This window comes from Electrophorus electricus, chromosome 14 (genome assembly GCF_041902795.1).
Source record: "Electrophorus electricus isolate QZ-2024a chromosome 14, ASM4190279v1, whole genome shotgun sequence".
NCBI classification, from domain to species: domain Eukaryota; kingdom Metazoa; phylum Chordata; class Actinopteri; order Gymnotiformes; family Gymnotidae; genus Electrophorus; species Electrophorus electricus.
In genome coordinates this window covers 12,978,320-12,991,556 of record NC_137510.1, presented here as the reverse complement: position 1 = coordinate 12,991,556, position 13,237 = coordinate 12,978,320, and the positions used below count along the sequence as shown (strand labels likewise).

The window sequence follows — 13,237 nt, the reverse complement described above, 5'->3', positions numbered from 1 at the left end:
GATAAATCAAGATAAATCAGACACAGAAAGACTATGGCATTAGTGTAACCAAATACTGATTCACAGAGAGAATATATGCAGCGCACTTGTAGTTCTTGTGGAGGTCCATGACCTTCTCTTCGAGCTCTTTGGTCTGGTGCGGGGCAAAGCGGAACTCGCTGATGTAGTCTGTGCCGTACTCATCCGGATCATAATCTCCCAGCTCTGACTGCACTGTGTATGAACCAAGCACTGTATGCGTGGCAAATGAGCAGGGCAGACGTCCAGACACCACATCATCTCTCAGCTGCAGGCACAAGTAATACCTGAGGCAGACAAATAGTAATTAAGATGAGAAAGCTTGATGAGAAAAAGTGCAACTACTAAGAAAAGGCAACACAAAGAAAGAAACCACAGATTAGTCATTCTCACAAAATTCAGATGGGGTGAGAAGCTCTGCTAATTTACAAGTACCAATCAAAGTGCTTCCATTAGCTTAAGGCTATAGGATGCTGCAGTGAAGTACAATAACAGAGATATGAGGGTAGTGGTTCTTGGCTTCAGTCTGCCTGTTAGTTGGCAGTTGCTCAGTGGGCTTTAATGAGCATGCTCACTGAAGGCCTGCAGGAGTTGGCTGAGCAGGTCTGACCTCGTGATGTCTTCTGAGAGCTGGGCAGGGTCTGGAGGGTAAAATTTCACATTGAAGGAGAAATTCCAGGCAACTCCTGAGAGAGAAAGCAAAGAAAGAGCATGAGTCAAAGACTGCTACAACACCAGTGTGTCAAGGCAAAAAAACAGAGTGTCAATACATATACTTCATTTTGTTCCTATTAACTTTTACATAACAGAGGTAAGAAATTAAAACCAATAGTCACAGTTTTTCATAAAAGTAAAAAGCGAAGCAAATAGAAAAAGTGAGGTACAGAGTAGAACAAACATGAAAATCAAAAGAAGGCATCACATCACAAAAAAAGTGGCATGACAAATGAGTTGCTACGTGCAGAAAAAAACACATCATGGCAACTAGCTTCCAGGATGACATGCCATGTCAGTTTTCCTGTTTTGTTTCTCATCTTGTTGTGAAAAGGAGGTCACTTTAACTTCCACCTCATATAGACTTCAGAGGGAACTAGACTAAAGATGATTTGCATCTCAGGACTTGTTGCCCAATAGGCCACTTGTCACGGCTCCCCTCCTCTGGCATTGGGTTCCTTTAACAACTAGCCATGTTTATCCCTTTGTTTCATTTTCCCATCCCATATTGGTTTTAGGTGTTTCTTGTTTGACCTTGTTATCTTGTGCATTGGTTTTGTTTCTCTGTCTGAACCTGCTGGCTTTTTGACCCTGGACCATCCACATGTTTACGATTCTGGAATTGCCCTCAATAAAAGTTGTTCTACACAACATTTGCGTCTTCCCTCCATTTGCTTATCGTTACATAATGACCAGCCTATTAAGGATGCAGGTAGAGAACAACATACCAGTATGTAGTTGTTCTGTTGGGACAAAACTCCAGCTACTCCACGGAAGCAGCCAAAATTACCTCAGTCATAATGCTGCCAAGCCACAGAGAGCAAGTCCCCAGGGCTGCAGGTACAAGGGCATCTTGTCATTGTTCATGGAAGTCCCTCACATAGATTCCCCCACTGGAATACACCCCTGATGGGAGCCCAGGTAGGTGCCTGAATTTACTTGATAGTGTCAGTGCCACTCCATGGCACACAATGTTAGTAAACAGTTTAAATCGGGAAAACGTACTGGAGGGCAAGCTCTAGCTCTGTCCTGGCTGCCTCTTCCCCACTGCCTGCAGACCTCCATGAAGGAGAGGAGGCTATAAGCCTCTGGCTTATAGGGTCCGCCAGGCCTTTCCTATACCCAATGTCAGTAGGACTGTGGGCCCGAGGGACCATGCAGGAGACTACCCAGCCTCCTGTTCCTTGTGTGGAAAACACCTCACAGCCTCCTTTTTCCAGCATGGAAGATGCCAAGGGTGCCATCACTGAACCCTATTCCCCACTGCACTTTGCCCAGAATGGCACCACCAGAATTGCCATGGGCTGTCCCTCCAGACATGCTAGACCTCATGGTGGCTGTACCCTGTGGCACTCCTGTGGCGACCCCATCCTCCTTCGTGTTACCCCCAGTGATCCCCCCACTTGTCAGCCTTCAACCCTCCCATGACCATATCACTGGCCTTCCAGTATTCTCTGAGTCCTGCGGCCTTCTCATCTGCTCCTATATTTTTTTTTCCATCTTCCTGGATCTCTTTTGGTCCCTGTTGTTGTGTCTGTCCTTGTGCCAGTGTGTGTATCTGTCATTGTACTGTGCCTTTGTCCCTGTCCCTGTTCCAGTTGTCTTTCAGTTCCTTGTCCAATCTTCCGTGGTCCATGATCGTGTCCAGTCCCCTGTCATCCAGCATCCTGTCTGGTCTCTTGCTCCGTCTCATGTCTTGTCTCCCTGTACTTCTACTAGGTCCTGTTCACTGTTCCTGCTCCTGGCTTTGCCCCAACTCCCGTCCCTGCTCCTTGCCTCACCCTGGCTCCTGTGGCACCTGCTCCCATCCTTGTTGTATATTCTGTTCCTGCCATGTCTTCTGTCTCTGCCTGTGTCTAGTTTTGTCTTTGCTCCTGTTCTGTTTCTGTTTGCACTTCAGGGGCCACACACTGGGATTCTGTCAAAGATCCCTCCCATGTCACCGTGGTTCCCTCAGCAACTAGCCATGTGTTCCTTTGTTTTGATTCCGGTTTAACCCCTTGTTTAGTTTTCTCCACCTCTTATTGTTTTCAGGTGTTTTTTGTTTGCCTTTGTTGTCTTGTGCATTTAAACCCTGTGTTTTCCCTGTTTCAGTACTGGTCATAGTACTATATTCTATGTAATGCAATGTTCTGGTTCCCTGTTCTTGTTTTCCTTGCTCATTTTCCTGTTTCTTGTTTATTCTAGTTTCATGCCAGTTTAATATCGTGCCTGTTTGTTTTGTGTTTAGCCTTCATGTTTGTATTTAGCCTTTACATACTTATGTATTTTGTTTCTCTGTCCCTGCTGGCTTTTCAACCACTGGACCATTCCCATGTTTAAAATTCTGGATTTGCCCTCAATAGAACTGATTGTTCAATACAATCAGTGTCTGTGTCCTTTGCTTATCGTTATCCACTTCATGTTCTCAGACAAATGTATTTTAACAAAATGTTTGAGAAGGCTGACCATATATCTAATTATTTAAGTAAGCTTGGTAGCTTTTACAAAGTGAAATAGGTCTAGCTAAGTGGTAAGTTGTAAGATAATTTGAGACTGGCTAGATTTGCCAGGCCAACAAATTAAAGTATACCACTACTTGATATCTGCAGTTAAGATGAAGTTTTATTTTAAATGCCTTTAATGATTGTTGAAAGCCTATTAGGGGTACATTTTCAGAAATGGACAACAAGTTTAAACCAATTTTACAACTACAGTGTGAACACTTACCCCTGATCTGCTTCTTCATCTCTTTGGCAGGGTCTAGCCAGTTCTGTGCAGAACATAAAACACATTCAGAGGGCTTTTTTCCTGTAAAGAAGGTGTCATTTGTAGTATTCACATTTTAAAACAAAAATTAACTCCTACCTTCTGATTCTCTACATCACGGAACGTGACACCAAAGTAGTCCTTCTCTAGAAGGTTGAGATGCTCACAGACTTTGTCGAAAAGCAACTGGCCTTTGTCCCGTTTCTGTGGACGATGAAAGCCTGTATCAAATCCATCCCTTCTACTGTCACAACAAATCACTTTTTCCACACTGACGCAACTGAGATTATGCACTTGTCACAATACATTCATTAAAAAAATGTGACAGAACACTGGGGGCATTAGTCCAGCTTGTCATGCAGAACATCAAAAATTGCTTTGACTTACACTAAGCACCTTAGAATTCAGTTAAATATTATCATAGTCATAATCATTTTCAGGTTAATCAGCATCACCAACATATGTGTGGTAATGTTTATAGCACATAGGACCCAACTGTGATGAATGATAAACACCTTAGCATTTCCACTGAATTCATAATTGTGCTGTAATGATACCAACATGCTACTTGTTTTTTTTCATAGTCCGCATCGTCATGAGTAAATTCAAATGTGGCAAATAAACCCATTTGACATCAAGATATATATTTTCACAAATTCCTGCTTATGCCATTTGATATTAACCTAATTTAAGCATACCACTACTTGATAGCTACTTGATATTACCCTAATATCAAATAGATGTGATTTTACACTGTAATTGCCCAGAAAATGTACATTTATTTGCTTTAGCTAGTTTTGATAGTATGTATTAAAACAGAATCACCCTATCCAACCGAAAACTAGGCTTTAAAGCAACTGTAATTTGACAGTATTGCCTAATGTACAGGATCCTCCCACTTATTGTATCATTCAGAATGCTTTTGTAGGGCTCTCAGTGTCACACACAGATGTTGTATTTACATTAAAGTTATGTTTCAAAATAAACAGACAATCCAAGTGTTGTTTCTATGTAGGTATTGTAGGTATTGTTAAAGTACAGGTTGGAAAGCCAAAACGTCTTGATTAACGTGACAACACAAATATTGTGGAATAATTACATGAATTACAATTTCAGATAAACAGACAGTTCATGTGTTGTTTGTGTGCATGTTGATACACAACTGTATTTACTTAAAGTATTCTAAAGTAATCCATGTGTGACATTGCCTACTAACTCCGTAGTTACATTATGTTGGCATTTATAGTTTAAGTGTAACCACACAGGTTTTAGAGACAACTGAAAATGTGGATCCCATATCCTGTTTACAGACATTGTTTAGTTTACATACTTATTCATTACATACTCATTAAAAAATGCTATAGTTAAAGTCTCTGAATAGGTTAGGTTCCAAGCCTATGCAGTTTCATGCAGATGTCTGGGTTATAGAGATGCTCTGGTGGGATATTTGGATGTAATCCATTCTCCCTAATGTAAAAAAACAATCAGCCCACAGAAATCTCAAAGGTACTGAATAAGATGAGACATATCAACACTGTGCCTAGCTCTGCGGGATACATGAGACATTAGTGATTAACAGGATAAATGGGAGCAAAATGCAGCACTCAAAGAAAACTGGATCAAGGATCAACAGTTTTTATCACATGGGTTCTTTGGGGGGAAAACAACTGAAGATCCATTATATATTTCCATTATTTTAACATGAAAATGTGATCTATGCTGTCATATTTATAATAAAACTGATTAAACAAACTCTAATAAATATGGATCAGAATTACGCATCAATCCGCAGTGCTCCACCAGATGCTAGTGATTATAAAATACAATATCAGGACTGTACCTTAAATTCTACTAGACAACCATGAAAAGTCCCTGCTTCTCCCGGTTTCACTTGACTGTATTTGACACTGCCTAGAAATATTCATGCACTAAATGCTAGTTTGATGCTGACTGCTCTCGTAAAAAGATTTCATAAAGGCCTAAGTGTGAGGGTGAGTCACTGTGGCAACTTCTGTCGGTTACTGTGTGGCACTGCAGTGAAGGCCCCTGCCTCCCCCAGAGCCTGTGATGCACATGGCACAGAAAGCATCGATGCCACTCCCCTGCACCACACCTCACCTCTCTGCATCCCTCTTGCCAGTCAATATAATAATGCAATCTATTTCTCAACACATGCTAAAAGGCTGGTGGCCATGATCAAACACTAGAATCAGCTTTCCATAGCATAGAGAAACCCCCACCAGTATAGGCTGCTATTATCCATGAGCATTCGCACCTAGCACTAATACCTCATTTTAAGCAGTGTTGTTTCATAGCAGAAGGAAAGCCTGCGGCAGCATGAGGGATAGCAGATGTGAAGTGTGGTCAAAATCAAACACAGCCTAGTATGCTTATGCAGCACCCTCCTGGCTGAAATGATTAAAGCTTAGACGGGCCATATGCTAAATTCTTTACAACATAAATTTCAGCACATTCCAATTTCAGCTAAGCAATGACTGAATTTAGATATGACATCATGAGGTCAAGACAATTTATCCTGACAAGTTTACAACCATCTCTTTAGTCTAAAGATATTATCCATTACTGACAAGTATTCACTCAGCAGACAAAAACCTGTCACTACATATTGATTATTTAAACCAATAAATGAAAAAAAAAAAAAAAAAAAAACGTTATTCAGTGACCATTAACCTGGACAGTGTATATTCTGTTAAAGGGGCAAATGACTAATATTGAAGGCAGATGGACATATAGTATTCCAGATTATATATATCTGGAATTTTCTCATGATGATACTTCTCATCTATACTTATCTTCCACTCAAACCAAACCCATCCTTCATATCCAAGATGTACATCCTTCTCTCAACATTATGTACAACCTCTGCCAATATTATATTTGGGGATATGAACATTCATGTCAACACCCATTTCTTTTGCCCTGCAGTTTAATTTCTCTAATTATTGGACTGTTTTAATTTCAGACAACTTGTTGATGTCCCCATGCACATCAGGAGGCACACTCTTGATCTGGTCATTACTGACTCTGCCTCTGTCAGCAACCTTTTTGTATATGATCAGGCTGTGTCTCTATGGAGTTGCCACTTTGCCTCGCTTCATCAAGACCAAAAATAAAATTTGCTTTAGAAGCTTGAAAGGTTTGCATGAAGTAAATTCTGTAAGTCAACTGTCAGTTTCTGGGTTGATGTCTTTCATCAATCAATAGTACAGTGGATTTTATAAAAGTATGATTGGCATTTTGGATCTTCATGCTCTGATTAAAACCATAACAGTCACCTTCTTTGGCTCAGCCCCTTGGTTCACAATCGAGCTACAGAAAATGAAGGCAGCCTTCATGCCCTTGAGTGGCATTACAAAGCTTCTGGCCTCACTATTCACAAGTTACCTTACTGGGAACATAGGCTTACTCAAATTCCATTAGAGAGGCACGGTCACAGTTTTACTGAAACGTCATCAAAACAGTCTGGGAAATTTCAAGCGGCTGTTCTCTATACCAATCATCTCTTCGAAGTTCACTTACTTAATGAAACTACAGAGGAGCACTATAGTAATTTCATGACCTTTTTCAAAATAAAAACTGACTGAATTTGTTCTGTCCTTTCTAGTTCCGCCACCCTACCTGTGCAGACTACATATTCAGTTTGAGCTCTTTCAGCCCCTGTTTCCCAGAAGGCTCACAGCAAGAGGTTGATGACATCATCAGGAGGATGAAACTCTCCACCTGTGCCCTAGACCCCTTTCCTTCAGCCCTAGCGAAGGCGAACATCTCTGCCATAAGCTGTCTGATCACCACTCTAATAAACCTCCCTCTCAGGCTGGTCACGTTCCATCTGCTCTAAAAACTGCACTAATCATCCACTTATAAAAAAACCCACTCTTAATCATGAAGTTTTTGCATATTATTGGTCCATCTCCAACCTTCCTGTTCTTTCCAAAGTACTGGAAAAAATAGTTGCAGCCCACCTTCAGGACCACTTTAAAATAAAATTTGAAAAATTTCAGACGGGATTCCACTCTGCTCACAGCACAAATCATCTACTGATGGAAGCTGACATTGGCTCACCTTTTCTCCTCATCCTCCTTGATTTGACTGCTGCGTTCAACACCACTGACCATGGTATACTCCTCAGCTGGTTATATCACACCATTGGACTCTCAGGCACCACTTTTTCCTGGTTTAAATCTTATCTCACTGAAAGAACAGACTACATTTCTTTAGGAAATGCAAGGTCCCAGACACACACTGCGACTTGCGGAGTGCCCCTGGGATCACTCTTTGGCCCTCTGCTTTTCACTTTATTACATGCTCCCCTTTGGTCATGTCATTAGTCACTATGAAATGTCATTTCATTGATACACCGATGAAATTCAACTTTACACGAAAATTGACACATACTCTTCTGCAGCTTCACCATCATTATCATCATCATCAACCTCTCCATCAATACTCATCACCTGTCTTGATGAGAGAAAAATGTATGGATGAAACCCAATTTTTTCCAGTTAAATAGTGCCAAACTTGAAGCAATCTTGGTTGGCATCCTGCATCAGATTCAGTCCTCCGCTATAACCAGGATTCTCTCTGGCCACAACATTCCCCTCTCTTCATCAGTCACCAATCTGGATGTAAGACTTGACTCAACTCACCTAAGAAGCCCATATCAAACACCTCTGCAAGATCTTCTTTCCCTACCTCAGCAATACTGACAAACTTCATCCCACTCTCACCTTATCAAATGCCAAAAATGTGGTTCACACTTGCAATGCACTTCTCTTTGGGATTGACAGCAAGAGTCTTCAGAGATTACAGTACATTCAGGACAGTGCTGAAAAATGAACACATTCTCCATTCTCTTTATTGGCTGCCTGTCTCTGCTCCCTCCAGCTCCCCACACTTCTCCCTCAGAACTAAGCTCAGCACCATGGGTGACATGGCCTTCTGTTCTGCTGCCCCTCATCTACGGAATGCCTTCCCTGACCATCTGAGGGCACCACAGACATTTGAGACTCAAAAAAATTATTTACAGAATTTATGACTCTTAATTTATGATGCTTTTACCTTGTAGCACTTTGAGATTAGTTTTAAGTGTAAAGTGCTTTTGTCACAGTATGGCCCCTCCTCCCAGATGTCTCCGTGCGTGTGTGTGTGTGTTCATATGGCCACTCCCTCCCTGTGTATCACACCTGCTCCTCGTTTTGTGTTGTTATCTTGAGTGTATATAAGTCTCTTTAATTGTGGATGTTGTCAGTGTTTGACCTCATGTTAGCCTAAGTGCTACGTTGTCTTTATTGTGTCTGTCAATAAATGTTGTTGTGTGTTACGCGGCTCGTCTTTGCATCCTGCCAAGCCTCCTCGCATTACAGCATTACAAATAAAATTTATTATTATGATGATGATGATGATATTCAGTGATTTAACACAAATGTGTCACATGAAATACAACTATTTTTTTCCTTCATTTTGTTCTTCCCATGAATCAATGACAACTGTAATAACTGTTTTGACAACTCTCATTTCTCCAAAGAGCTGGAGATCAGAATGCTGCAGAAGCGTTCTGCAGACCTCTGGTGCAAGACCTCATTATATAAGGCTATCGGCTCAGAACAGTGCATATTGCAAGATGAACTTTGGAATGTAAGTAGTGAAAGACAGCAAGGAAAATGGACAGACAGAAGGTGGAAGCATTTGTATTCTGCTTCTACATCAACAGAGCACTTAAAATAATGTTCTGACCTAATGAAGCCAGAAGCTCTGAACTGGAATTACCGAAATAGATGGTATTTTGTACTTTAAACACCTATATGTGTCTCACCCATTACTCATTAATCAATATATTTGCAGCAGCTGTCCTGTTATTTAACTAAGAATCAGTGAAAATGACCTTTAGCTCAAAGCAGTGCTAATGTGCTTGCTCTGTGACAAAAAGGACAATGAGGGACAAAACCGCAAATTTCTTTTTGTCTCTATCCATTAGTAGTTGTTCTTATTACTGTAGCAGCAGGCATTCATCTATAGAGTACATATCCACCCCACACACAAACACAAATATTCAGACAATTCAGTCTTTGATGCTTAATCATTTCACCAGATGTAAATACTAATCTGATCATATCATGTGGCGAAGACTGAAACTCAACTGAGTAGACTTGTTTCTAGTTACTGGTGTAAATCATGTAGTTAGCTCTTAGTTAGCTAAAAGGCAGTAAGTGTAAGCATCTTGACAGATATATGCAATATGGTGCATAGGGTCAATCTTATAAAAACAGGTGAGAGGCCAGAAAACCTTGCAGGAGCTGCTACGTCCTGTCCTGAACAGTCAGAAAAGCTATATGTGGTGGTAGTAGTGGTATTCTTTAGCATAATCATGAATAGAACTGTTAACGACATGTGCCACCATCTTCATAATCACAATAACCTATGCAACTGATGTTACACATGAGTACATACATGACGAAAGCAAAATTTCTGTTCGTATAAGCACAGGTGCAAGATTGGGTGAAGTGGGATATAAATGCAAGGCTGAGGAGATTAATTAGTATCTTCTCAGCAAATCATATCATCTGACTCATAACTTTAAACAGCTGTGTTAAGCATAAAAGCACCTCATGAAAATATCACATCTATGTTTTGAATTATTTCTCACAGCTCTGTAAAAGTTATGCAGCTGGAGTTCGGAGCACTGCAACTTTAATATCTTCCCTACCCCTGCTTATATATATCAGGTAAGGCTGGAGCTAGTAAAGGCTCATGGCATGTAGTCTACTGTTGACAAGCTACATCATAAAGGATGAGAGTTCTATAACTGTTAGTAATCACATTTCCTGGCACACTGATTATCAAGGCCATTGTTCCACAACCCACTATAAATTTGCTATAAATTTGCACACGTTTCCTGCCTTGAAATTTACTGGTTACACAGCACTGGACAGGTCACAGAGACTTTTTCTCTATTATAATGTTAGCTATCAGGGTGTAAAGACACTTTAAGTGTATTATTAAAAAAAAATTGCTTACATTAGCTTTAATAACCGTTGGTTGGGCTTATTTTTGTAATGTGTTTAGACATGCATAAGAGGAGTCACAGGCCTTGTAGACCAGTACTGACTTAAAATAAAAGGTAGATCCACTTTACAGAGGCTTCACAAGATTCTACATTACAGCCAAGTTACAAGGATACTGTGAACAGCTTTTTAATTGACATTTAATTAACGCGCCTCTATTGACAGGAAAAAGCAAAACTTTAACAATCACAAAGCTCCTCATCATCCTTATGACAGTACACAGCACTCTAAACATTAGGATGAAAATGGTAAGCAATCAACAAATGATGACAAACAGAATCCTCCACTCACCTCCACCACACAGGTGTACTCTGTGCCACCCAGGAGCGTGACTTTGCACTGCATATTTTTGATCTTCTTGGCCACCTTGGCTGGGGACCTGGAGAGCTTACTGGTGGATGACCTGTGTGAGGCAAGGTCGTCTTCGGCCACCTGCTGATCAGTGTTCCCCTGTGGGACACCTCCTGCCTCTCTGGCCCCGTTCTAATCAAGAGGGAGCAGAAAAAGAAATTGGTCCAATCTTTCAAATGTCACAGACACTGATTACAGTGGTGAGACTGCAACCTGGTGCTAGAAATGGATTTGAAACAATGCCCTACATATTAACTCTGTGTCTGTGTGCATGTGTCTGGTTCTAGCTGATTACAGTTAGATGTCTATTTTGTAAATTTGTTTAAACATTATATATAGCATTATTTCACCATGTGAATGGTTTTAGAAAAGATGTATATTTCTAGAATTTAGTCTGGATGAGCACTACTTACTAATAATCCAAGAATAGATTTCTTAAATGTGTGAAATGTACTTGTAGGCCTCAATTGCAGACATGAAATGATGAAGTTGATTTTGTAATGTACACGTTGAGTTCCTTAAATCTAACACATAATATGTACACCACAAATGAAGGGTTCTGAATGGTTTAAAACCTTTTAGAAGAATCGAAAAGAACTGTTCATTGAGGAAGTAGTCTGTGTGAAAGCTAGAATATAAAACATCCTTATATATTTATAAGTGGTCCTGTAGAACACTGAAATTATGGCCTTGGACTTAGAGATAGGTTCTACCTGTTCTTTTCTAACCGGCGTGCTGTGGGCAGCTGCAGGAGGAAGCTGATCATCAAGGGGTAGGGCTGTGTGGGGCGGGGCTGTGTGGGGCGCAGCCGCACCGGTCCCCTGCTGCTCCGGCTTGGCTTCTAACTCCGAACTTGGTTCTATCGTCATGGCAATAAACACTGAAACAAAAAAGACCAATGAAAGTGTAAGTTACCACTGCATTTAGGCAGTCATGTTATATAGGCATCAAAAATATATACTAACAACAGAATGATAAATAGGCTAACACTTCCACATAAAAGGACATTACATTTTCAACAATGTCTGTGTTTCAGCCAGTACAGTATAGTTTCTTTAACAATAATTCAGCAGAGATAATAAGATTTGTTTGCAATGGCACAGTTTTGAAAACAAAATAATTCTTTCAACACAGCTTTCATCCTAAATCTGAATGTCCTGAATTTATGAAAGATACACATAACGAAAAATTCTCATGTGACTAAAAGACACTGCTAGCATGCCTTTCATCCATACCACACAGACACAGAGACAGACAGACTGGCAAGATTACCACCAAAGTCAAAGTTATTGCTGAAGGTCTTATAGCCTACAGTCTCAAAGCTGATCAATTTCAACTGTATATGACTAAATATGAAGAAACTGATCCAGTTTTAAAGACTTGACCAAGAACAGAACATTTTGAGACTATTGGATGCTTTTCAAAAGTGAAGCTAATTACTAGCAATGGAAACAGGGGGTATTGCTAGATATATAGACATATATTATATATTGCAATATGTTAAAACACTGGTGAATCCTTCATTTTACATGGTTACAGATTTATTTTTATCATAAAAATTAACATTTGTTGGGTCATGTTAATGTTGTCATTGATTAAATAATCACAGAAAACACTTCTGGAATGACTGAACAGTCAAAGAACATAAAACCCGTATTTGTTATATATATAAAACTATTGCAAAGACAAATACTGGAACAATGGTTCACAAACAAAAATATTGCAGTCCTACTAAGAGGCAGTACATAATGTATTAAAGCTTTTGGCTGAGAAATAGTTCAAAGGCCAAAGAAAAAACAAACATTCACCACTAGTGAGAAGAGGCATTTATTCTGAAATCAAAGATCAATTCTGTACTTCAAATAACCTAAGTAATATGCCAGCATTGCCTATTTATTCAGTAACTTTGCAGTTCAATTTAACAGTCATCATAATGCATATTACTTTGTTACCCAATTTTAATTAATATGCATATTCACATTTAGCATTTATTTATGCAGGAGGATTAAGAGCTCTTTGTAAAGGTAACATATTGGTACGTATACACTGAGGCTCAGCGTCTTCACCCTTGGCCTCAGTGGCCAAAGGGATGGTGTGGAATAGTAGGAGCATGAGAACCATTTAGGAAAGTGATGGGTGTGTCTTATCTCTCTCCAAACTCTAGTTTAAGGATGGAAGCATATAGTTGGCTTTAGGTGTGAGGATGCAGGAACTACAGTATGCCCCTGAGACACATGCACCATACAAAGAGGTGGACTGAAAGGAATAATTTGAAGGATAATGCATTGTAGATACAAATCACCATTGTTACATTAGCCCCTACA

At 40.0% G+C, this 13,237-nt stretch overlaps 1 protein-coding gene across 20 annotated transcripts in view; it reads right to left on the bottom strand.

Moving 5' to 3' along the window:
• epb41l3a (erythrocyte membrane protein band 4.1-like 3a) overlaps positions 1-13,237 on the bottom strand; it is a 60,219-nt gene that overhangs the window by 28,252 nt on the left and 18,730 nt on the right. For all 20 annotated transcript variants that reach the window (XM_081696985.1, XM_081696993.1, XM_035531075.2 and 17 more), the window contains exons 2-7: positions 11,627-11,793; positions 10,854-11,045; positions 3,580-3,684; positions 3,442-3,484; positions 629-704; positions 87-305 (exon numbers count right to left, since the gene is read on the bottom strand). In XM_081696985.1, the coding sequence (XP_081553111.1) occupies positions 87-305; positions 629-704; positions 3,442-3,484; positions 3,580-3,684; positions 10,854-11,045; positions 11,627-11,782 (791 nt within the window). In that variant the 5' untranslated portion in view covers positions 11,783-11,793. The remainder of the gene's footprint in view (positions 1-86; positions 306-628; positions 705-3,441; positions 3,485-3,579; positions 3,685-10,853; positions 11,046-11,626; positions 11,794-13,237) is intronic.